This window comes from Melopsittacus undulatus, chromosome 8, assembly GCF_012275295.1.
Source record: "Melopsittacus undulatus isolate bMelUnd1 chromosome 8, bMelUnd1.mat.Z, whole genome shotgun sequence".
Classification (NCBI taxonomy): domain Eukaryota; kingdom Metazoa; phylum Chordata; class Aves; order Psittaciformes; family Psittaculidae; genus Melopsittacus; species Melopsittacus undulatus.
Window position 1 is genome coordinate 263,160 of NC_047534.1, and position 26,871 is coordinate 290,030.

The 26,871-nt window shown below is 45.3% G+C and overlaps 3 protein-coding genes across 7 annotated transcripts; 1 reads left to right on the forward strand and 2 right to left on the reverse strand.

Moving 5' to 3' along the window:
• Positions 1-237: 237 nt before the first annotated feature.
• Positions 238-13,159, reverse strand: IL4R (interleukin 4 receptor). The gene is made up of 10 exons (XM_034065720.1): positions 13,002-13,159; positions 10,742-10,855; positions 7,619-7,760; positions 6,609-6,763; positions 5,569-5,723; positions 4,855-5,011; positions 4,005-4,104; positions 3,321-3,390; positions 3,104-3,180; positions 238-2,998 (listed from the first exon to the last, which is right to left on the reverse strand). Exons 2-10 carry the CDS (start codon positions 10,809-10,811, stop codon positions 1,459-1,461), a joined length of 2,466 nt encoding a protein of 821 aa, XP_033921611.1. The 5' UTR covers positions 10,812-10,855; positions 13,002-13,159; the 3' UTR covers positions 238-1,458.
• Positions 13,160-13,396: 237 nt separating this feature from the next.
• On the forward strand, positions 13,397-18,582 carry NSMCE1 (NSE1 homolog, SMC5-SMC6 complex component). 2 transcript variants are annotated; one of them, XM_034065400.1, is made up of 8 exons: positions 13,397-13,678; positions 13,979-14,122; positions 14,355-14,476; positions 15,372-15,449; positions 16,192-16,338; positions 17,323-17,439; positions 17,756-17,876; positions 18,317-18,582. In XM_034065400.1, the coding sequence occupies exons 2-8, from the start codon at positions 14,005-14,007 to the stop codon at positions 18,397-18,399; spliced, it is 786 nt and encodes a 261-aa protein (XP_033921291.1). In that variant the 5' UTR covers positions 13,397-13,678; positions 13,979-14,004; the 3' UTR covers positions 18,400-18,582. The 2 variants fall into 2 exon arrangements, with proteins under 2 accessions (XP_033921291.1, XP_005142191.4); XM_005142134.4 differs by having other exon boundaries at positions 13,399-13,671.
• Positions 18,173-24,427, reverse strand: KDM8 (lysine demethylase 8). Of its 4 annotated transcripts, none has more exons than XR_004549901.1 (7): positions 23,620-24,427; positions 22,789-22,921; positions 21,891-21,932; positions 21,095-21,244; positions 19,911-20,003; positions 19,456-19,806; positions 18,173-18,395 (listed from the first exon to the last, which is right to left on the reverse strand). XR_004549901.1 is itself a non-coding variant. In XM_034065398.1 (7 exons), exons 1-7 carry the CDS (start codon positions 24,399-24,401, stop codon positions 19,642-19,644), a joined length of 1,242 nt encoding a protein of 413 aa, XP_033921289.1. In that variant the 5' UTR covers positions 24,402-24,427; the 3' UTR covers positions 18,173-19,641. The 4 variants fall into 4 exon arrangements, 3 of the variants coding, with proteins under 3 accessions (XP_033921289.1, XP_033921288.1, XP_033921290.1); XM_034065398.1 differs by having other exon boundaries at positions 18,173-19,806; positions 23,620-23,786; positions 23,910-24,427; XM_034065397.1 differs by having other exon boundaries at positions 18,173-19,806.
• Between the last annotated feature and the right edge of the window lie 2,444 nt (positions 24,428-26,871).

Consider the following 26,871-nt stretch of genomic DNA (forward strand, 5'->3'; position numbering starts at 1 on the left):
ATAATGCCCTAGAAATGTGCAGTTATGAGTAAAACTTTTGCAATAATTAACCAACAACAAGCATAAGCTGCCTTAAAGAACCCCATAAAAGCTCCATCAATTAAGGGTCTGACCTTAAGCTGATAAACTCCCTGGGAAAACACTGCTTAGAAGTATCTGATTCCATTGACAGCTGTAGAATTATGAAATAACTGCTTCCTTCCACAAAATAAAACAATAATCAGTAACAGCATTGTGTAATCTCAAGTAACAGGAATCTTTATTTTGGGTCTTGATTGAGCATGGGTAGAAACAATACCCCATGCTGGGGTTAGGCACTCAGGACCTCCCTTCACCCCAATAAATAAGTTAAGGAAGCTCCCCTTTGATGTGCACCTACATCCTACTTCCAAGTAGGTTGATGGGTCCTATGCATCACCTCTGTGTGCTTCCCAAGCAACACAGAGCTGGTGCATAACCACAGGAGCTGAACCAAGAACTACATTATGCAGCTGCTTCTGACTTCAGAGAACAGTCAAGGCCAGAGAAGCTTTAGCTCTGGCTTTGCAACCCTGACAGATCTGTAGCTGCAATTGTTAGGTACCAACCCCTACTGTCCCCAGGGGCCTGAATCACATACTAGTTGCCAGCCCTGCAGCAGGCACGAGTATCACATCCCAACTGAACCCTTGTCTGAGCGGCAGCAGCTCTCACTTCAGTCAAGATTGGAAGAACAAGCAACATTTCAATCTGCGACACAGTTTATTTCCAAGGGCTGGTTTGGTGCAGCCCTGGCACATGGCTAGGTGACCTTCATGTAGCAGCTGTCCTCCTGGACAAGGCCTTGTACACAATTCATTTTTCTTTCATTCTCCCCGTTTTCCCTCAAAAGCACTACTGGTCTTTTTTGAACCGCAGGTGCTGGTCTGGAAGCCTCACTGTGAACGGTGTGAGAATCAGCAGGACAGGAGTTACCCACAGAAAGAGGAGGCACCAACTCGTCCGACACCAGGAGCTCTGAGGGCTCTGCAGTTCGTCTTGCTAAGTTTAGCCCAGTGCTGGCCAGTGATTGTTCTGGTAAAGCAGCTGCAGAGCTGCACCTCCTGCCTACTGTGGTCTCCATCACCTCCTGATTTTCCCCTGCATTGCCATGTTTCCTCAAGTGCTTGTGCATGTGGCAGCAGAAGGCAGTATTTAGTCTGTTACTGCTGCTGTCCTGCATTCCTTTACCAGTACACTTAAAGCTGTTAGGCTTTGTCCGCTTTGTAGTTCTCTCTCTGCTGTTAAACTCTTGACAGCTTGGCTCTAACACATGCAACACCAGCTCCTCTCTGCTGCTATTTTCATCTTTGCTATCACCAGACAGCTTATTAGTTTGTGATCCAAAGGCTGCCATCACCAGTCTGTGCAACATCCTCACTAAAGACTAAATCTGGGACAATTCTGCCATCAAAACCCTGTGCAATCAAACATACGTGGTCATGTCTTCAGGTCAGGTTCACAGATCATTGTTTCTGGAGGTGTTCCTCTCAGGCTATTGTACAAAGGATGAGTGAAAGATTCGCACGGTGACCTGGAGATAACCTCACTGTCATTGTCATGGTATGTACCGTTACACTTAACTACATTATCAAAAGGTTGATAACCAGATGGTTGAGGTCCAGTGGGGCAAGATATTACACTGGCTTTCTTTTGAACATTTTGGTATGTTTCTTGGTTATGTATTTCTTCTTCTGGCAGGAAACCTGAAGCACTGTCATTTGCATGTGTGGGGAAAGATGGAAAATCACTATGTTCTGAAGAGGTGCTGTGAACATCAAGCTCAGTGCAGGAAGATCTGTAGTTGGTGTAACACGTCTGATTGCAAGAGGGCTGATAAATTTGATCTCTGCAGCTCAGTTCTGGTGTGTCTGAAAACTGTGTTAAAGGTGGTGAGGAGCACACGTTTTCAAAGTACAGACTCAGGCTACTGTCAGCCACAGACTGAGACATAAGGGTGTCAAAGCTCTTGTAGGCAGAACCACAGGGCTCCACGGATGGAGACATAAGGGTGTCAAAGCTCTTGTAGGCAGAACCACAAGGCTCCACGGATGGAGACATAAGGGTGTCAAAGCTCTTGTAAGCAGAACCACAGGGCACCATGGATGGAGACATAAGGGTGTCAAAGCTCTTGTAAGCAGAACCACAGGGCTCCATGGATGGAGACATAAGGGTGTCAAAACTCTTATACGCAGAGCTACATAGCCCCATGGATGGAGACAGAAGGGTATCAAAACTCTTGCATGCAGGGTTGCTTACTGTGTCTTTTTTGGTCCCAAATGATGTTTTATTTGGAGATTCCTGGATCAGGACATGCGAATCATGCTGACTTTCAGAACTGTGTGGAAAAAGGCTTTGATGAACCATATGTTGAAGTTCTCTTGCATCCAGAGAAGCAGAATTTATGCTAGAGCTGCGATAGCCAGATTCAAAGGATTCTTCTGATTGTTCTGTCTTCTTGCTGGCTGTACTACAATTGTAGTCATCTTGAGAAGCTCTGGTGAAAAGGGAAACATCACACAGCTGCTGACTCTGGGCTGTGCTTTCATTTGTATTTTGCTGTGAGGGATTTTCTGACTCAAGTTTCTCAAAGGTTTTGTTCTCACCCAAGATGATGCCTGGATCTTTATGGTCTTGCATAGTTTCATCTGCCAGGAGCTTAATAAACATGCTAGCTAGTGCATCATTGTGTTCCGTGTGCTCTCTGAAAGCACTGACACTGCACTCGGAAGGCTCAAACACAGCGATATGGTCACTAGTCTCTTCCTGGTGCTCAGCCTCAATGTCTGTTAAGCATTCGCAAACTTCTATCGACTCTTCAACCAGAATTGTCTCAGGGATTAAAACTGCACTGCTGCCTTTCGGAAACCACTCTCCAGGCTTTCTGTGGCAACTGCAAGATTTCTCACCATGTCTGGTGTTATCTTTTCCCTTGAAGTTTTGGCTTGACAAGATTTGAGCCAGGCAGTTCTTGCAACTCCTGTTTTTGGAATTCAAAAGGAAAGGAGAGTTAACGTTTATGTAAGAGGGAACTATTTCATGCTGTAAAGCAGTTTGTTTTTTTCCCCTCCTTTGTTTTACTTACATTTCCTTTTCCATATGATTCTGTTTTACATCATGGAAAGGGAGCTTAATTTCATCAATGTAGCACAAAACTGAAAACTAATAAAGACACAAATGAGATTTAGGACACATGTGAATTGTATTTCGTAACTCCTGCACTAGCCAGACAATAGCACTTATTACATACTCTACTTCTGGTCATCAGGAAAAGGTTTTTTTTTGCAAAGCCTTTAAATTACCTTGACATTTTTTACGACCAAGTGGCTCTTTGCTGGATTTGGGATTTGATCCCACCATTCCTTCTTCACTCTGCAAGGGAAGAATTAAAATTGTTTGCTTTGACTGCATTTTGACTTGATCAATGTGCATGTCTCTCTTCTGTTCTTCTCTTCCTCTTAGCCACCTGCACTGCAGCAAGAGGAAGTGCTTGTTCTGTGCATCTTCAGGTGCTGCTTTTCATTAAACTATTGCAGAGATATTTGTATGTTTGGTGCATGACTGCTCTACAAAACCAGTGTCACACATTCTTCTAGTCATGTTTGAACTGATGCACAAAACAGATGGGATCCCACTTTCACATTAACACTAAGAAATTTAAAAACAAATACAGGTATTTGACCATCATTACTGGAACTTCAGCAAAGATGGGCCAAAAATTTACAAACCCCAGAAGTGCAACCTGTTTGGACACTCTAACAAGCCAATTCTGATGAGATTAATAGAGAATGTTCAGTTACCGACTCAGAAAATGAGAGTGCAACTGATTCATGTTTATAAAACGTTTGCTTGTAGAGAGCCAGATACAGGTGCTGAGGAAAAGCAAACCCTTAGATTCCTGACCAAGACACTCAACTAACTGACAGCAACACTGCTATCCATGCAGAGTGCTGCTCTGGGAAAGCCATGGACAGCATGCTACATACCTGCTAAAACAGAAGTAACAAACGACAGATAGGGCCACAATCAGAATGCAGGACACAGGAACAGCCATCTGCAGAATGTCTTCAGCTGTCACTCGGTATTCTGTTAAACACACATATACACTTACATGTGTATGTGCATCTAAATACAGGTACTGGCAATATGAAATTCATTGCTGCTCTTTTGTGCCTTAAAAAATGCTCCTTCAGAGGATGTAAAATCAAGTCTCCAGCAGATAATCAACAGAGCATAAAAAGCTGCTTGTGGTGATGGTGTGTGACATGTCTGACCCATCAGTGCAGATACTGCAGCCAGTTATGGTGTCAGGAGCCAACACTGTACTGTGAGGCCACTGCAAGCTCTTGGGGACAACCTCTCACACAGTCCCTAACAATATCATCTCCTCTGTAGTGCACCTATGCTTCTTGTCCCCTCTATTGCTCTTCAGAGGCTTCCAAAACCCTCAGCTCCCTGCTGGCTAAAGTATTGCTTAATTTGCAGCCTAAATACGTCTTGTTCATTCACACCCACTTGCTCTTATGTCAGTAGTGTTTTTTAGTTTAAATCTCTCTTCTTCCCTGGTGTCTACTTCATGAAATATTTATAGAGAATAAACCCATTCCCTTTCAGCCTTTTCTTCACAAGGCTAAGCAATCCAACTTCCCTTAGACTCTTCTTCTTCAGTTTCCCATTTTATGTTCAGTCTGTTTGGAAGCCTTTACAGGTGTATCCACAATACATTCAAAAGGATGGAGATGTTGATTCATAACCCTTCCCTGAGAGGAGAGCTGAGGGCTTGTTTGTGCAACTGCACCATCCCTTTATCCAGCTGGTATTTGTTACAATACTCACCATAGTAAAATTCAACTTCTTCACTCCATTCACTCCAGTAGGCCGGGTAGTCTGTATAGTTACACCTCACACTTGCAACGTAATCATAGCCTCTCCTCAAGGAGCTTGCAGTGATTTCGAAGCTTTTTGCCTGGTAGTTAATGGCTTTTACAAAAACCTGTAAAGGAAATGAGAAACCTCCCTTTGGTTTCCTTCTGAGGTGAAGGGTCAGTGACATCAATTATGTAACAATGGTGTTATGTGTTTCAGTGGCCCTTCACAAGTGAGCAAATGAATGACCGTGTACCTAATGTGGTGTATGAGATACTGCATTTTGTTGTCATGAGTGGGTGACATTTGTGACATGCCAGCAAGCATGATCTCCCCCTACCAGAAAAAGCCTTGTCCTAAAGTGCTGGGAGGTGGCTGAAATGCCTCAACTGCACCACGGAGTCATGAGCATCTTCCAGCTTCCTGACGCCTAAGGAGCAAGTTAAGTTCAGGGAACAGAAGTGTTGTATTTTCAATCTCTGCTCTGTCTGCTGTGAGCAGCAGACAATTCTGGGGTGGCAGTCAGAAGAGTTTCAATCCTTTGAAGCCCTGCTGAACCACTCTGAGGCAGTGTGACCTACACCAATACCATTAGTCATTAAAAAGCTTCTAGACTTTTCAGAGGACTTTTTAGGCCTGAGAACTCCAGAGTGACAGAAAACGAAGAGAATGGCTTTCTCTTACCTCTGTCGGGTACTGTTTCTTCCAGTATTTCACTTCATGGATGACTGGCTGTCCAGAGAGCATGGATGGAGGAGAGTAGCTCTCCTCCCAACTCAGATTGAAATTACCATTTTCAGCTCTCTCAATGGCAAGGTTTTGGGGGGCCCTTGGCTTAACTGTACATTAAAAAAATACAATCAAGAAGAATGGCAGTAGCAAAGTACTGATGGAGAGAAGGAGAGACAAACATTCACTAGAGACCAGAATCTCATCACAGTCAATGCATTTAGCCCTTCTGCTGTATAGCACAAGGATATAGAGGCCTAAAAAGAGCAACTGCAAGGTATTCATTAACAAGCACTAACTCTTCGTGCTGGCTGAACAAACAGCAAGTTCAACCTTTTGGTGCCTGGGATGCAGCTTTCAGCCTGGAAAAACACAACGATGCAGACAAATGCCTGCCTGAGGTGTGTGACTGAGCGCTTGAGGTGACAAGTGTTACAGACACACTGTTATAAACAAACACGGTGCCTGTAGAAAGATATAAACTGTTCCTATGCTCTGTCTTGTGAAGAGCAGGGTCATTGCCTTCTTTGCACTGGTTGTTATAATCCAACAGCAATTATTGTAATCATTTCTGCTTGTGGGGTGACTCAATTTGTATGAAAAGATCAGAGTGTGGCAGAGGCACAAATGGAAGAAACTTCAGCAAGTATAACCTAGTGTCTATCTAGAACCTAGACGTGGTACATTCCTCTTCATCCCTGAATTCCACAGCCACAAATGAAAATGCATTAAAGACATGTCTAAGCTGCTTCCTGGCAACCGAGAAGGTACTGCTAGAGGAAGTATCACTCCCTGCTTGCCTCATTATTTAGACCCTTTTCTTAAGAACCTACTCCAGAATCAGGTTTCTAAGCCAAATGGAGTTTGCATGTAAGCCAGCATGACACTTTTCACCTCCGAAAAGGGAAAACCATTCCAGTGACTGGAATGAGGAGTCAGCTAGGATTGCAAAGCCTGCAGTCAGATGTCCTGTGACAAAGTAAACAGTTTCTTACCAACCAGGGCTGGTGTAACACTGTAATTCCACGTATCAGTCCCATTGTACTGTAGAGCTAGAACATACGTGAGGCCCGATACAAAATAATCCGGACATATTGTGCAAGTGCACATTAAACTCTCTTTCCCGTTCCTGGGGACACACACACTGTTTCTGGAAAACAGACAGAAAATGATGTAATGTTTAGAGAGTGTGGCATACTACTTCTTGAAAGGGTGAAATCAAGCTTCCCAATGTGTAGAGCTAATCAAACCTGAGACACATAAGCTCAGTTCCTGGAAATGTTTAGGGCAAACAAATCCAAACCAAAACTGAGCTCCCCCAAACAACCTGTCCTCCCCAGACACCCCTTGGGTTTCTGTATTGCACAAATAAAACCTGATAGAAAGGCTGAAGACTGATCTCAAGAGGGAAAATTAACACCCTTCATCACACTCCAGCCTCCGAAGGAGCAGACTGACAGCTTGCTAGCATATGAGCAGGTTTATTATGGTGTACACAGTGAGGTTATTTGGATGCCTGTGTGCAGAAATCACCTGGAGAGGAACAGGAGAGCACAAACACATCTTCCTTTGTAGGAGATGACAACTGTCCCTGCTGCAGAACAGGGACAACAGCCTGTGTTTGAACAGGGAGCTAGACTGTGAACAGAGATAATCACCAGGGCTGCAGGGGAGAGTACCTTTCATACAGGCTGTGTATGGGGAATCAGGTCAGATTTCTCCTGAAGGAGGTAACATTCTGCATGAAATTAAGGTTTGGTGAAATTATGCGAGCCCCACCACTGCTACAGGGGGGACTTGATCACTCCTCTATTCTAAGTGTGCAGAGGCCTGCAGAAGAACAGACCACTGAACAGTGCGCTGCAACCCCTCATCCTCCTGGCAAGAATAATAACCAGGATTACATTTGTCCCAGGCACTCACAGTAGAGGGAGGGGATCAGAGCTGACAACAGCTACCGGACAGACGACATTTCAACACTGGTAACATCTTATTAAATACTTACGGCAGAGAGAAAACTTCCTTCCTGTAGTAGAGGAGGAATTCTTTGGAGCAATTCATGGGTACAGGCACCTTCCAGTGACAAACCAGCTCTTTGTCGTAGTCTGTGACACATGCGAATTCCTGCACGTGTCCTGCAGCCATGACTAGGGAAAAGCAGCACACAAGGAGAAGCAAAAGAATAAAAATACCACTAGGCAGAAACATCCACTTTTCCATCTAAAGGGAGTCACCAACCCCTGTGAATTCAGTGCAAGCATTGTTATTTTTCATGTTCGAGGTAAATGGAAAGAGATGCAAGTCACCAAATGTCTCCACCTTTCTGGAGACATATATTAAGTGTGAGGTGTTCCTGTCCATGGCAGGGGGGTTGGAACTGGATGATCTTAAGGACCTTTCCAACCCTAACCACTCTATGATTCTGTGATTGCCTATGGTCTGACAGGATAAAGGTCTGCAGTAGTAATAGTGAAATAGAAAGGCACAACTGAGCCAACATTCTTCCAAGCATAGAAAATCTGATTCTGATAGCTTTTAATTTAATTACAAAACATTTAATTACAAGACAACATCATCCTATGCATTAAATACAAAACATTCAAAAGCCAAAATGTATGTAATTAACAACCCAAAATCACTGCCCATAGGCACACACTCCTGCTTTACCTACAATGGTTCTAAGCCTCCCAATGCATGTCCTCTGCCCCTCCAGAGTAGTCCCCCCATTGCCTAGAAGAAATTCCTGTCCCAGACTTTCTCCTGGTATACACCTCTTCTTAATTTCACTCAGTATTTCCTATTGTGTCTTCTACTTCTCATTGTTATGATAGTGTTCAGAGACCTGGAGGGACTGAGTCACATTGCTCCAGGCACTGAGAAGGTTCAGTAAAGCCCAAGCTCTCTGCACTCCCAGTGTTCACTATTACAATCTTCCACTAGCAACATTTAAGGAAAAAAAAACCCAACAAACCATAGAAAACATTGGTTAAACTCTCTGCCAGTTCTGGGAAGGGAAATGGAATATGCAACCCTCAGCACTCCTCCCTGCCTCGTTTTACACTCTTCCAATGCACTTGAAATGAATGAAACAAAGCACAGAGGAGGAGCAGCTGTGTGACAGTAAGGTCACACAGTTATTAGAACTGACAGTGAGCCAGATATGGGACCAGAAGGCAGTCATTCCTAAATGAAGCAGTGAGAAATAGCCATCCCAGACAATTCTTTGCCTGGTCTCATGTTTGACTTCTCTGTTAGTGTTAAATATTAACAACATCTCTCTTTTCCTGTGTAAGTTGTACAGATCTAAATCCTCTTCTGCTCAACAGTCAACAGAATTTAGATTAGCTTTTGCTGCAGCTTAGAATCCCATTAATTGATATTTTTCTGACAGCTTCCTAAGGTGCTCTGCTAGGTTTCCTACAGCAAATATACAAGGGCCAGCACATATCTAACTCTCCATTCTTGTCATTTGCATTGCAAATTCAGGATTAAGTAAATTGTGGAAAATTCACATCCTGTAAGGTCCTTGTCCTTCAGTCACTGCTTCTTCACAGGCTTGTTCTTTCCAATGGATACTTAAGTTTTAGATTATTCCTTCCAAGCAAACCTTTTGTTGTCAAAAATACCTAATTTCATTTTATCCTCCCTTCATTTCTACTTTTCTGTAGTCCACTCATCTAACTTATTCTAATATAACTTCTGAGACAGTACAGCATCTGCAAGTATAATAAACATGATGGTCAAATGCCTTTTAGATACATAGCATGGATACATAACAGGATCTACCACCAGACGCTCTGGTACTTCAATAAAAACCTGACTCAAATGAACACTTCATTGTTGAGAACGCTCAGTGTATGGTCTTTCACCCCCATTAAAAAGCACACATCACTTGCACTTGCCTTTCTGCAAGGTCTCCCACAAAACCTGGCTACTAAGCAGGCCTGAGTCATGTGAGTAAGCTCAGTCACGTCAGTGAGGCTCACTCATGCCAAGAGAAGGCTTGGCAATGTAAAAGAGCCATTTAAAACTTCTGTACAAATAATAATATGAATTGTCTGGTATATCCACTGGTTCTAAACCTGGGCCTGAGGCAGCTGGCAGCTTCGTTGGTGTTCAAATACTTAGAAAATGTTTTTAGTTAGAACATCAGTTAGCTGGTTAGTTTAGTTAGCACTATCACACACATCCTTTCTGGATGGTGACACCACATTCAGCTCCCTTTCCTTCTGCACAGTCTCTGATTCTTCAAAAAACCCCAGGAATCATCAGAAGAAAGTAGACTTTTGAAGCCTTTTAAAGATCAACATCATTAGTTTTCAATGTGTTAATGATCTTACACTCACAAGAACACTTCAACTAAATGAAGCTCTTCCTGCTGCATTAGGCTATGCTGATTTGCAGCTTTGCTTTACCTTTCAGTGTCCTCAGGGTTGGACTAGATGACCTTTCAAGGTCCCTTCCAACCCTTGGGATTCTGTGATTCCAGGTCTGTACATTATTTTCTCTTTTCCTGTGACCTCCCTTTTCATCTCCGGTACACCGTACTTTACTTAAATCTCAGACACAGGAGAATTTCCTTTTGAAACCCCATAGAGCACAGAGGTTGATTTCAGTTCATGCAGTTAAAAAAGGGAACTGAAATACTGGATTTATTTTTTAATCCCCAACTAGAACATCATGCTGAAGAAACCTGAAACATGCTGTTAACCAGGGGAAGATGGGTAAAATTAAACCTTGATAAAGGTAATTTACAGAAAACAGGGGATGCATTCTGTTTTTATGGGATTTCTACAGAGATGTCCCTGGGTTACTGCTGAGCACCTTGTTTGGAGCAAAGTGTTCAAAAGAGGTTAGGTAATGGTGAAGCAGGGAGATGACATTCCAAACTTCAGTTCCTCCTTCCTGCAAATTCCTTTTTTGCCTTGCCTATATGGAAGAGGTAAATAAAAGCAAGCAAACAAAAAAACCTTAGAACTTAGTATATGGGTATTTCTGACACATTTTATAGTGGTTAATGAACGGTAACAGTGTTGGTGTTGAACAGGTAACAGTGTTGCCTACTGGCCAGGGAAAATGCTGCTGATAAAAACCTCAGAATAATCATTGAAAACATTGACAAATGTACCTTCATTTGTTGTATATGAAAAGAAAAGGATCCACAGGGTATGCGGTGCAGCACTTGGAAGCCTTGCCATCACTGACACTGGCCAGGCTCCGCAGGACAAGCTGTGCTGAAATCCTGCCAACAGAAAACATGATTTCAAGCTTACATCAGTGTCCCAGTGAAGGTAAAGGTGTAGTTCTTACTGCTTCTGCTAGATGTTAGGATTCATATCCTCATCCCCCTGAAGTCAGCTCATGGAACAACGAGAAGTGTACAAGAATAATACAAATGAGCTCAAAGGCTTTTCTGCAGAGTCTGAATTACAGAATCTTGGCCTGGCACTGGAGACACCCATTCTAGCTACCAGGAAAATAAAAGCTGCCAGTGAGGTATTGAAAGGGTAAAGACTACACCAAAACCACTGCCAAGCAACACACCTCCAGAGCCTTACAATTCCACTCAGACAACTGAAAGAATCTAAGCATAAAGTGTCTGACCTATTTACTAAAGTGTTTTCCCCAAGTACCTCGATAATACCATTCCCTTGAAAAGATTTTAGCAAAGACCTCTGAGCCCTGCTTCTGCCGAATGCAGATTCATTAAACCAGTAAATAATTAGAAGCTGTGAAACACACACCTAAGTCATAAATAACCAGCACAATTTTGGAGAGAACAATTATGCAGCTTTCACATATTAGAATTCTTAAGTGCAGCAAAGCTGCTCAAGTAAACTGAAACAGATGAAATAATTCATTTAAGACTCTCAAAACACATGATTCCCCAAGGTCCTTTTGCTGATGCAACACAGCCACACAGGAATATCGTATTTTGGATTAGCTATGGCTACCGATGTTCATGTTATTAGAAATGTGCCCAATGCCGTTAAGATTTTGAGCTTTTCACGTTTTGGGAACAAAACCTGACTGAGCACAGTAATAATTATTTGAGAAGAACACAAGTGCTTTTGCTGCTGCTCAGCAAAAAACAGAACAAACTGCTCCAGCATAAAAACTCCTTCAGCTTTCCCCAGTTTTTCCTGGCATTCCCAAGAGAGGCAGTGTTGTGTTTCCAGCCCGTTGTTAACTGACTGCTGCATGACTGAACTTCCAAGAAACTCTGCAAGGCTTGGCAGGGAGTCCAGCATCACGCAAGGCTGCGTGAATCAGAGACGGCACAGCAGGACCAGCTCCCCGGAGGGGAGCTCTGCGCATGCAGTAAGCGGCGGCAGCCGCTGCCCCGCGGCTCTAACTGCAAACCCTGGCAAAACGCTGCGGACAAAGCCAGAAAGCTTTGTTTTAATACCAGCAGTGGACGATGAACCCGATGCAAAGGGAGGAGACGTTAACAGGAAACAGCTTTCCTCTCTGCTAGCCCTTGCGTTTGTCTCACACAGGATTTCCTGTCTTGTATGATCACTGAAGAACGGTACTTCAGACCCGTGGATTTTAACGGACGGAGACATTTTTTATTCTTTTTAAATTACTGATTTTACTAATATTTTAATATCCTTTCAATTCTCATTCCAGAAATTCCTTCATGTAATTTGGGATACCTCGAGCTAATGTCTTACACAACAACACACCAAGGGTATCTGCATTTCTGGTGCTGGACGGGGCACATCTGGATAAGCCCCTACTCCCAGATTCGGGGAGAGCCTCTCAAAACGAGCAGATGGGTTCTCCTGGAAAAACGTGGATCTAGTTAGATTTGGGTGATGACTTCAGCTGAAGCTCCTGCTCTCCAGCACGTTCTCATCTGGAGACGGCAGAAGTCAGCAAAGGGGATAAGGACACGGCACCCCCGTAACGGGCGGGGCGGGTGTTCCGTTACCGCAGAGATCCAATAGGGACAGGCTGGAAATCAAACCCGCTCGAGGCGCAAGCCGTGAGCGGCACAGGCCGGGGCAGCAGCCCGGGGCAGCAGCCCGTGTTCCGCCGCCTCGTCCCGCACCCGCCGGGCGGGGTTCAGCAGAAAGGGCATTTCTGGGAACTCCTCCCGTTTTGCCGGGATCCGCCTCGGCCGCAGCGCCCGAGTCCGGCGGCCTCAGCCACGGACAAGGGAAAACCGTGGGGGCGCTTCCCGGCCCCGCCGCCCCCGGGGCATTCCGAGCAGCACCCGGAGCTCCGCCCGCACCGTGCACAGCGGGCGCCCGCTCGGCCCCCGCGGAGGCAACGGCGGCCCCGGCCGCAACACGCACGAACCCGGCCCCGCCACAGCTCCCAACGGGGAAGAGCCCGCACGGCCACCGAGCCGGGAGCGGCGGAGGAGCCGCCGGAGGTACCTGTCCTGCTCCGGGTCCTGCTCGGCGCTGCGGGCTCCCGTGCCCGGGCTTCGGTCTGGACCGGGTCGGTGCAGACCCCGCGCTACCTGCGGGTCCGCCGGACGCTGACTCCGCAGGCCCAGGTCCTCCGGCTCGAGCGGAGCGGAACGGAGCTCAGCGAGGCCCGGCCCGAGCGGCACAAACACCACCCACCGCCCTACGGCACTTAACGCACGACGGGGCGGGGCCGCCCCCGCGGCGGCGTCACGGGGCGGGCCCCGCGCGGAGCCGATCGAGCGCAGGCGGCTGCAGCGATCGCCGAAGGTTCGATCCGCCGGCAGGGGAAGCGGCGCTCGGAGCCTCAGCCGTGGGCCGTGCAGGTGCCGAGGCCGAGCGGCCGGGGGCTGCCGATCACTGCCGGGCTCGGCCGGGGGCTGCCGATCGCTCTCGGAGAGGAGGAGCCCGAGGAGCTCCCACGCCCGGCTCTGCTCCCCGCGCTCTGCCGGCGCTGCCGAGAGCCGGGGCGGGACCTCGGCCTGGGCCTCGCTGGGGCCCGGCAGCTTTGTCGTTCCCGTGAGCTGTTGGTGAAGGATATCTGGAGATGCGTTCGTTTAGTTCCGGTGTTGTTCAGGACGTTTAGAGGGGGTTTGTGTCCGGAGCAAGCTGCACTCCTCATCGCACAAGTCACCGGGTATGTGGTGAGCAGAAGCATCGACACAAACCGTGCAAGGTGTTGGTGGTTATAGGTACAGCACTGCCATGTCCAGTGTGGGTATGAGAGAACAGTGCCTATGCTTGTCTCTTCTGTAGCTAAAATTAGTTGGACTGTCTTTTGCATCCTTCTAAAACCTTGGAGTTAGTCACTGTCTGTGCTCTGAGAACAACCTGGGGATTTTCCTTTTGCCCTGAGGCAGTGTCAGTTTGAATTCTCGGTGTGCTTGCAGTGTGTTCTCCATCTGCATGAACATGTGCGCTGATAATGTGTACGTCTCTTGCAGCATTCGGAGCCTGGTGGAGTATCGCAATGGCAGCTCAGATGACTGATGCTCATCGGCGGTTCCTGCAGGTCCTGATGTCTCATGGGATAATGGAAGGATCCGAGGCAAGGAAGTTACACAAACACTGCTGTGAAGTCCATAACGGTGTGTGTCTCTTTTGGGGAAAAAGTGGGGAGATGAACTGTTTTTTTCCTGGTTACAAATAATTATATTTCTGAAAAGCATGTACCATCTAAAGAAAGTTTAATGATGGGAGTGTTCTCACAAGGGTTACCAAGTTACACTAAAGTTTCAGCAGATAAAACACACAAAGATCTGCCTGATGTGGAGCTCTTTGGGTTGTTTGTCTATGTGCTCTCTCTGATTTATTTTTCAGTCTACTATGCGCATGATAAACTGGCTGATTTCATCAGTACCATCAACAGGCATCTACAGCCTTTGTTCATGCAGATCCGGAAGGGACTGTCAGAAGATGATGGGAGCGCCCATTATGCTTTAGTAAGTACATATATGATGCTGCCATCACCTGGTTTAAGTGGGGCTGTTCCTGTTAGGCTGGCAGCTGCTGTAGAAGCTACTTGCAGAAGAGGGAAGTGGGAGGATAAACTGCCAACAACTGAGGTGCATAGAAATGGAACATGGCAGCAGGACTGCAGCAGTGCTCATTTATTTAGCATTAACAGTGCTGACGTGAGATTTCTTTTTCACAGGGGTTTTCTTTCACAAGACTAATTTTTAAACTAGAAAACACAGAGAGCCCCCCAACATAGTTTTGTCTGTTAGTCAAAAATCAACCTAGCATAAAAGGGTTCCTAAAGAATGACCTATAAAAGTTTCCCTAAATGCTGTGCATTGTGCATGTCAGAGAAGGAAGGTTATATAGGAATTTCAAAAGACTGTACAGGAGGTATTCTAACATTAGCTGCTGCTTCAACCTTTTTGGGTCATTTTGCCAATTCAGTTGAGCTAATAATCAATAGCAGTAGCATATGCAGTAAGAATATGAAAGAACAGCAACTGTTCTTCAGAGCAAAACAAGAATGGCTGTTGTAACATAGTTACTGCTACTATCCAGCACAGCATCCTGGTGTGCTACTACATGGAACTAATATCCTGTATTAGAGCTATATGGGGGAGGTTGGGCTGTTTAAGAGCTTGGACTGGGGAGAGACAGCTGTGGAGAACATGTGGCTGGATGATCAGTCCTGAAGAAAGGACTCAAGTACCACTGAGTGCCATCTTTAAGGAACAGCCTCTTTCATGCCACTTAAACAAATGACATTTCTGTGAATTGATGTATTATTTACCCCAGAGGATCTTTTACAATTTATTGTGCAGAAACACAAAGGCAACTTTGATGGCAATTTAAGTATTGTTATTTTCTTTTTTGTAGGTGAACTTGGCAGAAACTGAAATAACTAAAATGGCATCTGACTATACCGAAAATGAATTAGAATTGTTCAGAAAAACAGTAAGTGTGTCAGTTATTAGGTAACAAATCACATTATTTGTGGAGGTACCATTTTAAAATACATGAAAATGGAAGTGATTTTTTCCACACTCATGAAGTTTTCTGTACAAGCTGGCAAGAGGTGCATTGCCTGTGCTGTGCCACCTACAAAACCTAGTCTGTATGAGCAGAATCCACAGATTTCCCTGCCCTCCCCCCATAACTAGTGAAGCACCTCAGCAGGCCTGTCAGCACTGCAATGACGGCATTGTCATGGCACACAATCCTACTGGCTATATATGCTGCTCTGTGATAATGGGAAGCAAATGTTTCCAGTTAGAGATTCTGCAGATTGGTAACACTGCTACAGCCTTCAAATGCCAGGTAAGTTCAGCAGTGCTACTGACTCGAGCGTGGGCAAACTTACACTTACTTGACTAGGGAGAGGGTTTTCCTCAAAAGAACTTGACGAAGACCAAGTAAAAGGAAGTGGATCAACTGCTGAGTATGCTCAAGGTCCCTGAATGCAGCTTCATTTAGGCAGCACTGTACAGTTGTGGAAACATTTTCCTGGCAAGGATTAAAGCTGTCAAAGTGCTGACAGCTGTTTCAGCTTTTGGCCTTTGTGTTACAGTTCTGGACCAAGCCATATACTGTAATATATCTCCTATGTATGGAAGCTAAATAAGCTGCACATTACTATAAAGTGTGTCTGTCTAATTGTGTGGGTGTTTTTAATAGTTGAACATGTTTCTTTCTGTAGATGGACCTAATCATTTTATCAGAAAATGGCTTTGCCCCTTCTACAGATATTTTAAATTTGGCTGACCAACTAAAGACAAAGAAAATGAAGAAAAAGGAAGCGGAACAAGTGCTGAAAGTTTTTGTGGAGGATAAGTGGCTCTCTGAGGTAACTGCTGTATCTTCAATTGTCTGTATTTTAATAGGTGCAGCTATTACTTTCTTATGTATGAAACTGGAGCTTTCTTTAGTGAATAATGGCAAAAATGTTTTTGTGGGGCATGTGCTTATTGCTGCTTCAGTGTTTGTTGCAGAAAAGGTAGTACACTGACAAGAAGTCCTTGGGTAGGTCTGTACAGGACATGATTCTAGTTCCTTGCCCATGACATAGATGCCTACTTGTGTACAGCCATGCACTGTGGCATAGAGACCTTGGTTCACAACAGCATGGCTTACTTAAACTTGGAACAAGACCTGAGGAAAGCTTTTCAGGGTGATCAATGCCATTATGGTTAAGGTAAATGTAAATTGTAACTGTTAAGTTTATTATATCCTGAAAAGCTGTGAGTCCAAATGTGTTGAAAACTCCTGTACCAGAAATGCATGGGCATAAAAATGTGCACATTTTTAAATCTCATTTAATTTTCACGAGGGAGAAACCAAGATGAGCTCACCACATGGACACTGACTGCAGTCAGTGAGACCTCCATCCTTTTATTTCTGGGTTCCTTGCATCATAGTCTCTAGCCTGCTGCCACACGTTTACTTATGTTAGTGATTTAGCAGAGATTTTCAAAGATACCTCAAGCAGCACATGCCTAGATTTTGCTGAAAGCTAGCAGAATTTCTGCTCATGGGCAAATGGAAGGTCCAAAAACTGCACGTCTTCAAGGAGAGCATGCCCACTAATACATACCTACTTAGGACTAGATAAATCTCTGTAAAAGGTGTGAGATCTTTATTCTGATCCTCTAAATACATTAATTCTGCTACCTCAAAAGTATTTTGACTTTGCATTGCATCAGTGTCAGCATGTTAGATTCATGATGGCACAAGAAAGTGGATGTCAAATGCTTGCTAGCCGGGGACTGGGAAAGTCAAGAAGGTAAAAGGAATTGAAAGAAATTCCTCGTCTTGCCACTTGTTCCCTTAGAGAAATGGAGAATTTACTCTGCATACTCGCTGCATAATCGAGATGGAACAATACATTCTCAGCAACTACCAAGATGTGGCAAGGAAGTGTAACATCTGTCACAGCCTTGCCATCCAGGTAACATTTGTTTAATTGCCTCAGTGGGCATCTGCCGATGTACCATGGGAGTATCCATGTTAGTGTTTCCATCCCAGAAGTCTCCTTTATTGCATGCAAATACCTCAGCATGGTTTGTCTTTCAAGCTAGATTTTGCCCATAAAGGGAAATAGTATTTCCTAGTTTCCAGGAAAATACCTCCTTTATCATTTAGCAGCTTTGCATATCCACCAGCTCCCCTTTGGAACTCCCCAGTGCATGTCTGCTGTCCTTTTAACAAGATTAAACTGAAGCACAGATTATAAAGATTTTCTTTTTCAATGCTTTTGATTTCAGAGCCAAGTATGTGAATCCTGTGGAATTGGAATGCATTTACCTTGCATCAGAAAGTACTTTAGAGCTCAGACTGAACCTCGCTGTCCACAGTGTAATGATTTCTGGACTTGTGACATCCCAGGTACCAAGAACCTATTTTAAACAAAAAGATTAGTATAATAATACTCAAGAAGGGGCTGATACCCAGAGCATTGCCTGTGTTAGTGACAGCTCTAGCAGGATTGCCAGTTATTTCTGACTTCAGTTGTATGTTTCATAGAGAAAACCATGCAGGGGCAACACTGAGCCCTGAAAACACAAGGGTTATGCCTTGTGGTCAGGAGCAGGTAATGTGCATATTGTTTGTAACAGGAAAGCAGGGTACACAGCACATCACACTACAATCTTTGGAAATACTGAGCTCCCAAGACCACCACAATCTCTTTGGAATTCCTTTATTTAGCCAGGGAAACTGGACACTGAACACAGGAGTGTATAAAGCGTTTTAGAAATCTGGAGGTTATATAGTATCAACCTTTTTTATGTGTCTGTCATTGACCTTCCTTCCTTTTGTCTTCACAGGAGTGAGTCAGACAGACACCCAGTCACCACCGAAACCAGTGCGAACAGAGAAGAGCTTCATGCTCAGCACAAGACGATCCTAGGAAAACTGGATTTTAGTAAAATCTCTTTCCCCCACCCCTGCAGAGCAGCCAGGCTTGTATTGTATTCATTAGCAACAATGCAGAGGTCAGTGTGCTTGGCTTTTCCTCAAGCTTTTAAGAATTTTACAAGCTTTTAAGAATTTTACAGACAAATTTACAATAATAAAATTATCATTGACCTTCCTGTTCTCCTTTAGTTATGCCTGCACAGCTCTCTTGGAGCCTGCTGTGTCTGTAGTTCTCCATGCTCTTGGGCTGGGACACAACTGAAAATGAAATTACAGGGCTTCAAGCAGCTGAAAAATCAATGCAGTACTTGTGGTGTCTCACTAAGGTGGACAGCCTGAGTATCTGACCTAGGGCTAGAGTTTGAATGCTTTCAGTGGGCACTGCTGCTTGGGTTTTGTTCCTTCTGGAGACACAGGAGAGTTCATCAAACAAGACAGGTTGTGAGCAGCTGTGCTCAGTAAAAGAGGGAATATTCCCACACTCAAAATGACTGGGCAGGAGCCTCACAGAAATGGGCCAATGGCAGCTTTTGTATGTGAAGTGTGGAAAAAAAAGTTAATTAAAATTAACTTTTGGTATTAGCACTTCACTGTCCAGTTTTATGCAAGGATGCTTTTTACTTTAACAGTGACTTAAAAAAACAGAAGGATCAAATCTTGCCAGGTACCAGTGTGGAATGGCAGCATATCTGCAGAAGGCAGATATTCAAAGCATGATTAAGCTTCAGTTTATTTAACTGCAGTTCAGCTGTGGATTAGCCACAACTAATTATGTTCCTAGGTCTTAACATTGGTAACTTTTTCTGTATAGGAGACTGGCATCTTGCTACCTTTGGGTAGTACCATCCTTCACTGGCATTTACACCCTGCTTGTGTAACTCCCAGTTTGTTATTAAATCCAAATAGAAGATAACACTAACCTGATGTGCCAGATACAGTTAGAAGCAGTCCTGGCAGCGGCCATAGATAGAGCTGTTTCAAATACACACACACACGATGATGACCTAACATAAGCTCTTTATGAGGTGTTCATATTTGAAACACTCACAACAATAAAGTGGCTGCAGCATCTTCTTTCCTTTTACCCATCCAGATTCTTTCACCAAGCTGAAGCATGAGTTTGTTGGGTATTTTAATCCATCTCTAACTTCTGGATAGGGAAGAACATTCTTGTACTTAAGAAGAATTCTTAATTCCTGTTGCAGTGCTAACAGACTTTCTTCATGCTTCAGAGCTATGACCACCAGAAGCTGACTGAGAAGCTGACATCAAGCGATCGTACATAGTGCCAATATTTAACTGGAATAAACAGAACCTGTCCAGGCATCAGAACACAGGATTGAAACGCAGCCTTTCTGAAATTGGGGAACTTAACTAAGTCAGGGTTTTCCACATCAACCTATGAAAAAACAGAATAATCCATCATCAGTAGCATTTCTTTTCTCAAATTCAATTTGATAATACAACATTTTACTGATATTAAAATTTCAGGTAGCTATTTACCTGACTGGTGTTGTGAAGAATTTGACTTTCATGTGGGTACAGGTTTTCTGAATCTTGAGGTGAATACAGGCGGATATACTTCCTTCCAAATACCTGTGTATATGACAGTAAACATTTTCCATGTATCATTAACCTGCATTCTAATTGTATCATTACAATTGTATCCATTGTAATGATACAATTGTAACGATACATTGTAATGAGACAATTGTATCATTACAATTGTATCCAAATGTATCATTAACCTGCATTACATTCCAAACTGTGGCCTAGGCTGGCACTTCACAGTAAAATAGATCTGATTACAAGAAACATCATTGTCTTTGTTCACAATAAACAGACACTGCTATAATAAAGTTAAATCAGACTATTGGAGCTGTAAAAACTCACATTAGGAAGGCCTGAATTAAGCCTCAGTTACAAGTGAAAACACAGGTTAGCAAGATGCAACTGTCTGGGACAGAGGAACTAAGCCTCAACCCACAAACAGACAAGCAGAAAGCATTCAACACCGTGATCCTCCTGGAAGATGTTTCAAAGTGTACGCCATTTAAAAGACAGCAAACTCCTTCCAGTAAACACAAATCCCATCAGGGTCTGAAGCTGTCAGCTGCCTGGACCAGGAATACATCTTTGAACTTGCACACAGACACACCACACAGGACCCCAGTGCGTAACTATGTCACTCTGAAGCTTACAAGCAGCATCTCCCTTAGCAGCAATGAGGTCACTGTGCAAATACTACTTCACCTGACTCAATGCATGCATGACTAGGTATTTTACCGGGTAGCCTGAAGTTGGTAAAGTATGCACCTATATCCACCCCAAAATCTTGCAGTTATAGAAAAGCAAATTCCTTGGTCTACTATGACAGGATTTATGTTCTTTCAAACTCTTACAAAATCTGTGTGAGACCTTGGAAAAGCTGCTTCTTGTGATTCCCAATTATCATCTGCAAAATGAGGGTAAGTAATGATCTATCTCAATGAGGAGCACTTGTGGCCTACAAGATTGAGTTGCAGTAGCAACAAATGCAATAGAATAGCAAAACAATATCTGCATATTCCCTACCTTTCAATTGTTCATCAAGTTGTCTCCTATCCTTGTCTCTAGCACTTGCACACTGTGAGCACTTTTCCTAGGCAAAGCATTAATGGCATGTACACAGTAAGCACAGTACAGACCTGAGCTAAAAAATTTTGCTGGGGATCCTGATGAAGAGGTGAGATAGTGCCTTCTGGACCAAACCAAGCATTGATGGTGATGTGCTCTTCCTCCCCTTCCCCCAGGCAGCAGTAGTCAGGGATACTGATATCTTCTTTCAGTTCTGGGATCTATTCCCATAAAGAAATAGGCATTAAAAGGGTTTCTGCTGACTTGCTAAAGGTATGTCATTCACAGAACAGAAGAACAAGGCTTGACACAAAGAAAACAAATGACCTGCTTGTCCAGCAAAGGCAGGAGAGAAGTAGCTGAACTGCTAGGAACCTGCAGGAAATGTCCTCCCACCTTCTGTCCTAGCAAGCAGATTCTGTTGGAAGGAGAGGTGGGAGAAAGAAAGGGGTTTCTCATTCTTCAGAGAATCTCTCTGAGATCTCTTTTTATATCTCCCATCAACCTGATCTCTGGTTAACAAGAATGACATTTCAGAATATGGTGAACATATCACCACCGAAGTCTTGTTTCTTGTCCAAACCTATTCCCTGATTTACATATTCTTTAGGGAAATGCTGCTTTCCAGGTGATATCCCTATATGTTTATGCTACATTGTACTGAAAAGCACTAAGACTGAATGTCTTCATCCCTGAAAGAGTTGTTTTTTTCCATGCCATTTAGCCAAATGGAACAAACCCCTCCCTCTGTTCCTTCAAACTGTGGGACTAGAAACATAAGAAATTCTCCATATGCCCTTCCATCTAGCAGAGCTGACAAAAGGAACACTGGACTGCAGAAAGATAAAAACATTCACTCAGTTTTACCTGATCAAAGAGTTGGTGCTGGGCAAGGTATCCCATACTCTTCTGAAATCACAGCACAGAAAGAAAAAAACACAGAAACAGAGAGTGACACATAGGTAAGAATTCTCAGTCAAATAATTTTCTTATAGGTGAGCAGAATTTACTTACAGGAAACCAGCATTTCCAATGTCTGTTTCAGAGTACTAGAATTGTTTCAGCAGTTGACTAGGATAAGAGGCCTTCTGAAATAGTAACTTCCAGCTATCACAAAACAGCAAGTGCAGCTCTATCCCCACCTCCAACACATGAGCTTGCCCAAAGCAGCCCAGTTATAACCTTGCAGTGCCCACCAGCTCTGCTGTCAGTCCTGTGACAGTGCCCTGCATCATTACTGCCAGACCCTGCCGAACACAGACCTTGTCCTCTGTAAGCATCCTGGATTCCAGGCTGTACCATAGACCATGTGCACATGGTCCTCCTGGCCAGAAGGCTTGGAAATGGAAATAAGGGCTTTGGATCCTCAGCTGGGAAAGCCAAGGGACATTCAATTGCTAATCAAGTCTTTATTCTTTCAACTGGTGGCACAGGAATTTGGATCATACATCTCACTAAGAAGTCTAATAACCAAGAGAAAAAAAACCTGCTGGCTGAGTATCCCTTATCCTTAGACTCCACCACTCAGGTTTGTGCTGCAGAAGGTATTAATCTATTCGTCAAATTCCAGCTGCTGTACACTTGATTATATATAAAAATCAAACCTAGCTATTGTTACAATAACTATTAGTAGGTTCAGACCTTGAAAACATCAAACCTTCTAATTCAGGGTTGTGATTATAGTACACCCCTCCCTGACTTCACCTAAGCAGAAATTTGGTACCAGTAACACATTGCTGTATGAACCAAAATGAGAGCAACAGACCTCATTCACAATATACTGGCCGATGAAGTCATCAACAGTCATGAGCTTCTGAGACCATTCCTCATCTGTGTATCGGCTGCCCAATTCCACAGGCACTGTGCGGCACCCAGCGACTTGACAGATATAGTCCACACTGAAATAAAGAATGTTCCATTACCCCTTTATTCTGCTGCTCTTACTGATTTTGAATGCAAGGCAATCGAGCAAAATCAATCTTTTAGAGTAATAAAGCTCTACTACCATGAGGTTTTTCTCTCTAAAACCAATCAATGAGACACAAAAAGCACCAGAAAAGGATGGAAGCAGCAAGGAAGCAACCAGTCATGTTTGTGTGTACATTATGTTACAATGTCCTTCTTGTTTTGTTTCCAAACCTTATTCACCTCAGTTAACTATTGCTTCCTATCAGCCGAGATGTAAGCTGTTAGTCCCTCTTGCCTACAGATGGCTTACCTTCCTACTGCCTGCTGCCACATTTGCCAAACACGTTTTACGTTTTCATCATTGTGCCAGATCAGCTCTCCATCAGGGCCAAACTGTTTGCAGGTGCCAGTAATACCCATCCTGGCTAAAGGTGGGGGAGTTACTTCGGAGGGTGGCATACACCTCACCACTGACAATGACATTCACTAAACAGAGGCATTCATCGTTTTAAGTGTCTGAAGTTAAGCAGTGGAAAACTTTCCCTCAGAACAGAACAAACCCCCTGTGAAACAAGTGCGTTTGGATAACGTCAATTTCACCCTTGGTTGTGGAATGAAAGCAACTGCTCGAACTAAGCATAAGTGTTGTTTCCGCTTTTCTAGGGAATCACAACCTCCTGCTCCTCACCTCCACTTCCTCATGCACGGCCAGTGGTCCATGATGCCCTCCAGCACCACGGGTTTCTGCGGGATGAGGTGCTTGTCTCGGAAGCTCTCCAGCGAAGGGCACCGCAGCCGGGGGAGCTCCTCCTCCGGCCGCACGGCAGGGGCGGGCCGGGGCTCGGGCCGGGCCTTCTGCAACAGGGGCTCGGGTCCCGCAGCTGCCGGCAGCGGCCCCGCCGAGCCCCGGCCCGGCCCGGGGGGAGAGGAGGGAAGGAGAGGGCGGCGCGGGGGAGGCCCGGGCCCCTCAGGCCGTACCTCAGCGGCCAGCCCGGCCGCGCCGCGCCGCTCCCGGGGCAGGTGCTGCTGCAGGACGCGGACGAGGCGCCCGAGGACGTTGTCCAGGACGGAGGCCCCCATGAGCAGCCCCATGTCGCAGAGGCGGACGGCGGACACCGGCGGGCAGCCCGCGGAGATCTCGGCCAGCGCCCCGAAGAGGCAGCCGTAGGTGTAGACCTGGCGCCAGGCCTTGCTCACCTCCTGCCACGGGCCCGCGTTCAGCTTCTCCCACGAGTAGTCCCGCAGGACGTGGCCCAGGCGCCGCAGCGCAGCCGCCTCCCCGCCGGCCGGGCCCTCCGCGCCGTACAGCAGCCCGCGGGCCCTCCGCAGCAGCGGCCGCACGCACGGGTCCACCTCTCCGCTCAGCGCTAACGTGAACTCCCCCTCGGTACCGGGCAGCAGCGCCCGCACCTCGGCCCAGAGAGCGCCGGGGCCGGCTGCCGGGGCCTCCGCACCAACGGGAGCCGCCATGGCAGCGCCCGGTGCCGCCTGCGCGTGTCCCGAGGCCGGCGTGAGGTGGGGCAGCCCCCGGCCGGCAGGGGGCGGGGCCGCTCTCCTTGTGGCTCCGCCCCCCGCAGGGATGTCCCGGGGGCCGCCCGCGGCCGGAGCGATGCTCTTCGGGCAGCGGTGTCCTGGCCGCCGCCGCCGGTTCGGGGCTCTGCGCTGCCGCCGGCAGCACCACGAGAGGGGTGGGCGCTTCCAGGTTAAAAGCCTCACTCACGGCTGCAGGTCAGTTCTGGTGCGGAGCAGTCACCGTCCGCTCCTCACGTAACCGGCTTAGCTTCCGCAGCCGTGAAGGGAGCGGCGGAGCGCTCAGCGGGGTGAGGCGAGCGGAGCTTCCCCTTTCGGAGGCGTTGCTGGTTTGTCGGGTTAAAGACGCCGTGAAACTGTTGCACAAGGTTCCGCGGGCAGGGGAACATCAGTAAAACTCTCTCCACGTAGTCCTGTTTGGGCTCTTGTCTGGTGGCTCTGTTGGAATTCAGTAACTCTATAACTGGTGCAGCCTTTTGTGTTAAAGAGAAACACGTAAATCTAATGTAGTCTTATTTCTGCTGTACTTGGTAGCCTAACTATACAGCCATGGTATGAGGAAGATAGCTGTTTTCACTTTGGAAGTCTCCCCGCTCCGAAAGCGGGATAATCACAAGCAGATAACTCCTGTAAGATGAGGAGATGCTCTAACCAATGTTGTTCTCAAATATTAGAAAGAAAGCGTGTGTGGGACCTTGTGTGCTGAGCTGAGGAGCCTGGAAGTAGCGGAGTGTCTGGAGCGGGGCAGTGTCCTTTGGGTTGTTCATGCTGTGTGGATATCTACACTTAGGTCGTGCTTCCTGTGTGGAATATGCACCTCAGGCTTGTCGCGTACTTCACACGGCGTCTTTCAGCCCCACTTTCTTTGATAATGTGTCCTGAACATGTTCTCAGTACTTCCTACGGGACTGTAGATATTATTTTGCTTAAAATTCAGCACCTCTGAGGAAAGAACATCACGAGCTGAAATTTAAAGCAACATAACAAGAAATGATACATTTGTAACTCATGAGATAGTGTTGCTTGTCTGGGGTTGAAATATGGCTTGATGCAAAATATTACTTTTACAGAAAAAGTTAAACCCATCACCTTTTGTACTGAGAGAGCACCCATTCCTCTGTCCCCCTGCTCGATGGCTACTAGTGCCTCTGAGAAAGAGCTGCAGTGAGTCCTGTCACTGCTGCTCATACCTCTCCTCTGCCCCATTTCCTGCTGTCTGGTTTGAATGACTTCCATCACACTTCAGCAGCTCATCCTGCTGGCCCGTCTGTCCTCCATCTCCTTTCTCTTGGCACCTAAATTTCTCCTGTGACTGTGTGATTTTAGCACCTTCATTTAGGATTTTCTCCTCTTTGATTGCTAAATGTTAATTGATGCTTCTGTAAGGGAAGTATTGAACTGTCAAGGAAAACTTCTTGTTAGACCTTGTGTTCAATGTTTGTAATTTGTTTTTCTGGGCTTTGTATTGCCATTTGTAGTGACTTTTATTCCTCTTTAAGTTTGTTCATACAAGTCTTGCTTAATGGTAGTTTTCCTAGCTTAAATGCTAGGATCTTTTTCCTCCAGAAATGAAATTTTGGAGGTTTGGATTTTCTTTCTGGTATTTTAAATAGCACTAAGTTCTGAATACGCTATCTCTAGTGCAGTGGTGGGGCATTAAGTTTATGGTGAGCTTTATCAGTTTTAGTGTAGGTGAAGAAGTACTGGGTAGATTTTAGGTTTTGGGTGTTCAGGGAGGTTCAGTGTTTCTCTGGTTATTTCTAGTCAGTCACGTTTTGGTACAATGGTTTAAATGCTGACATAGCATCAATAGTCTTGAAAGGGCTGAGCTGTGTATCTGCTAAACTAATAAGGCCAGGTTTTCAGATGTGGAGCCTTGTTGTAGTGTGTGAATTTGGCTTTTAGTCTAGGACGAAAATCCACTAAAAGCTCATAATATTGTGCTCTATGTTAGCAATTTGTTGGAGTTGTCTTTAGTGGGAAAACCCCAAGAGATTTGCAGAAGCTGAACTGGGAAATTTTGCTGTCAGAGTAATAGACCTTGCAGTACATGTGTACCAGTGTAAATATGGCTGTAAACTAATGCAGATGGGGTTTTTGTGAGCTGTCTGACCAAGGAAGTGGAGCACTTCAGTTCTAGATGTTTCCATTTTAAGTCAGAAAGAGCTAATTTAATTCTTGGTGCCAGCTGACAAAGATTATTGTCACCTGTGTAACCTGCAGGAGTGACTGTGGGTTAGGCCACTGCCACTGACAGGTGGGCTGGCCTCATCAGAGGTAAATTCTTTAAAGGCTGTGGAAGCCAAACTGCCTGACCTTGCAGGAAGATGTCCTTTCTCAAACACAGAGGAAACCATTTCTTCCCTGCATCTGCCTGTGGCACAGTCTGCAAAGCCCTGATTGTTCTCTT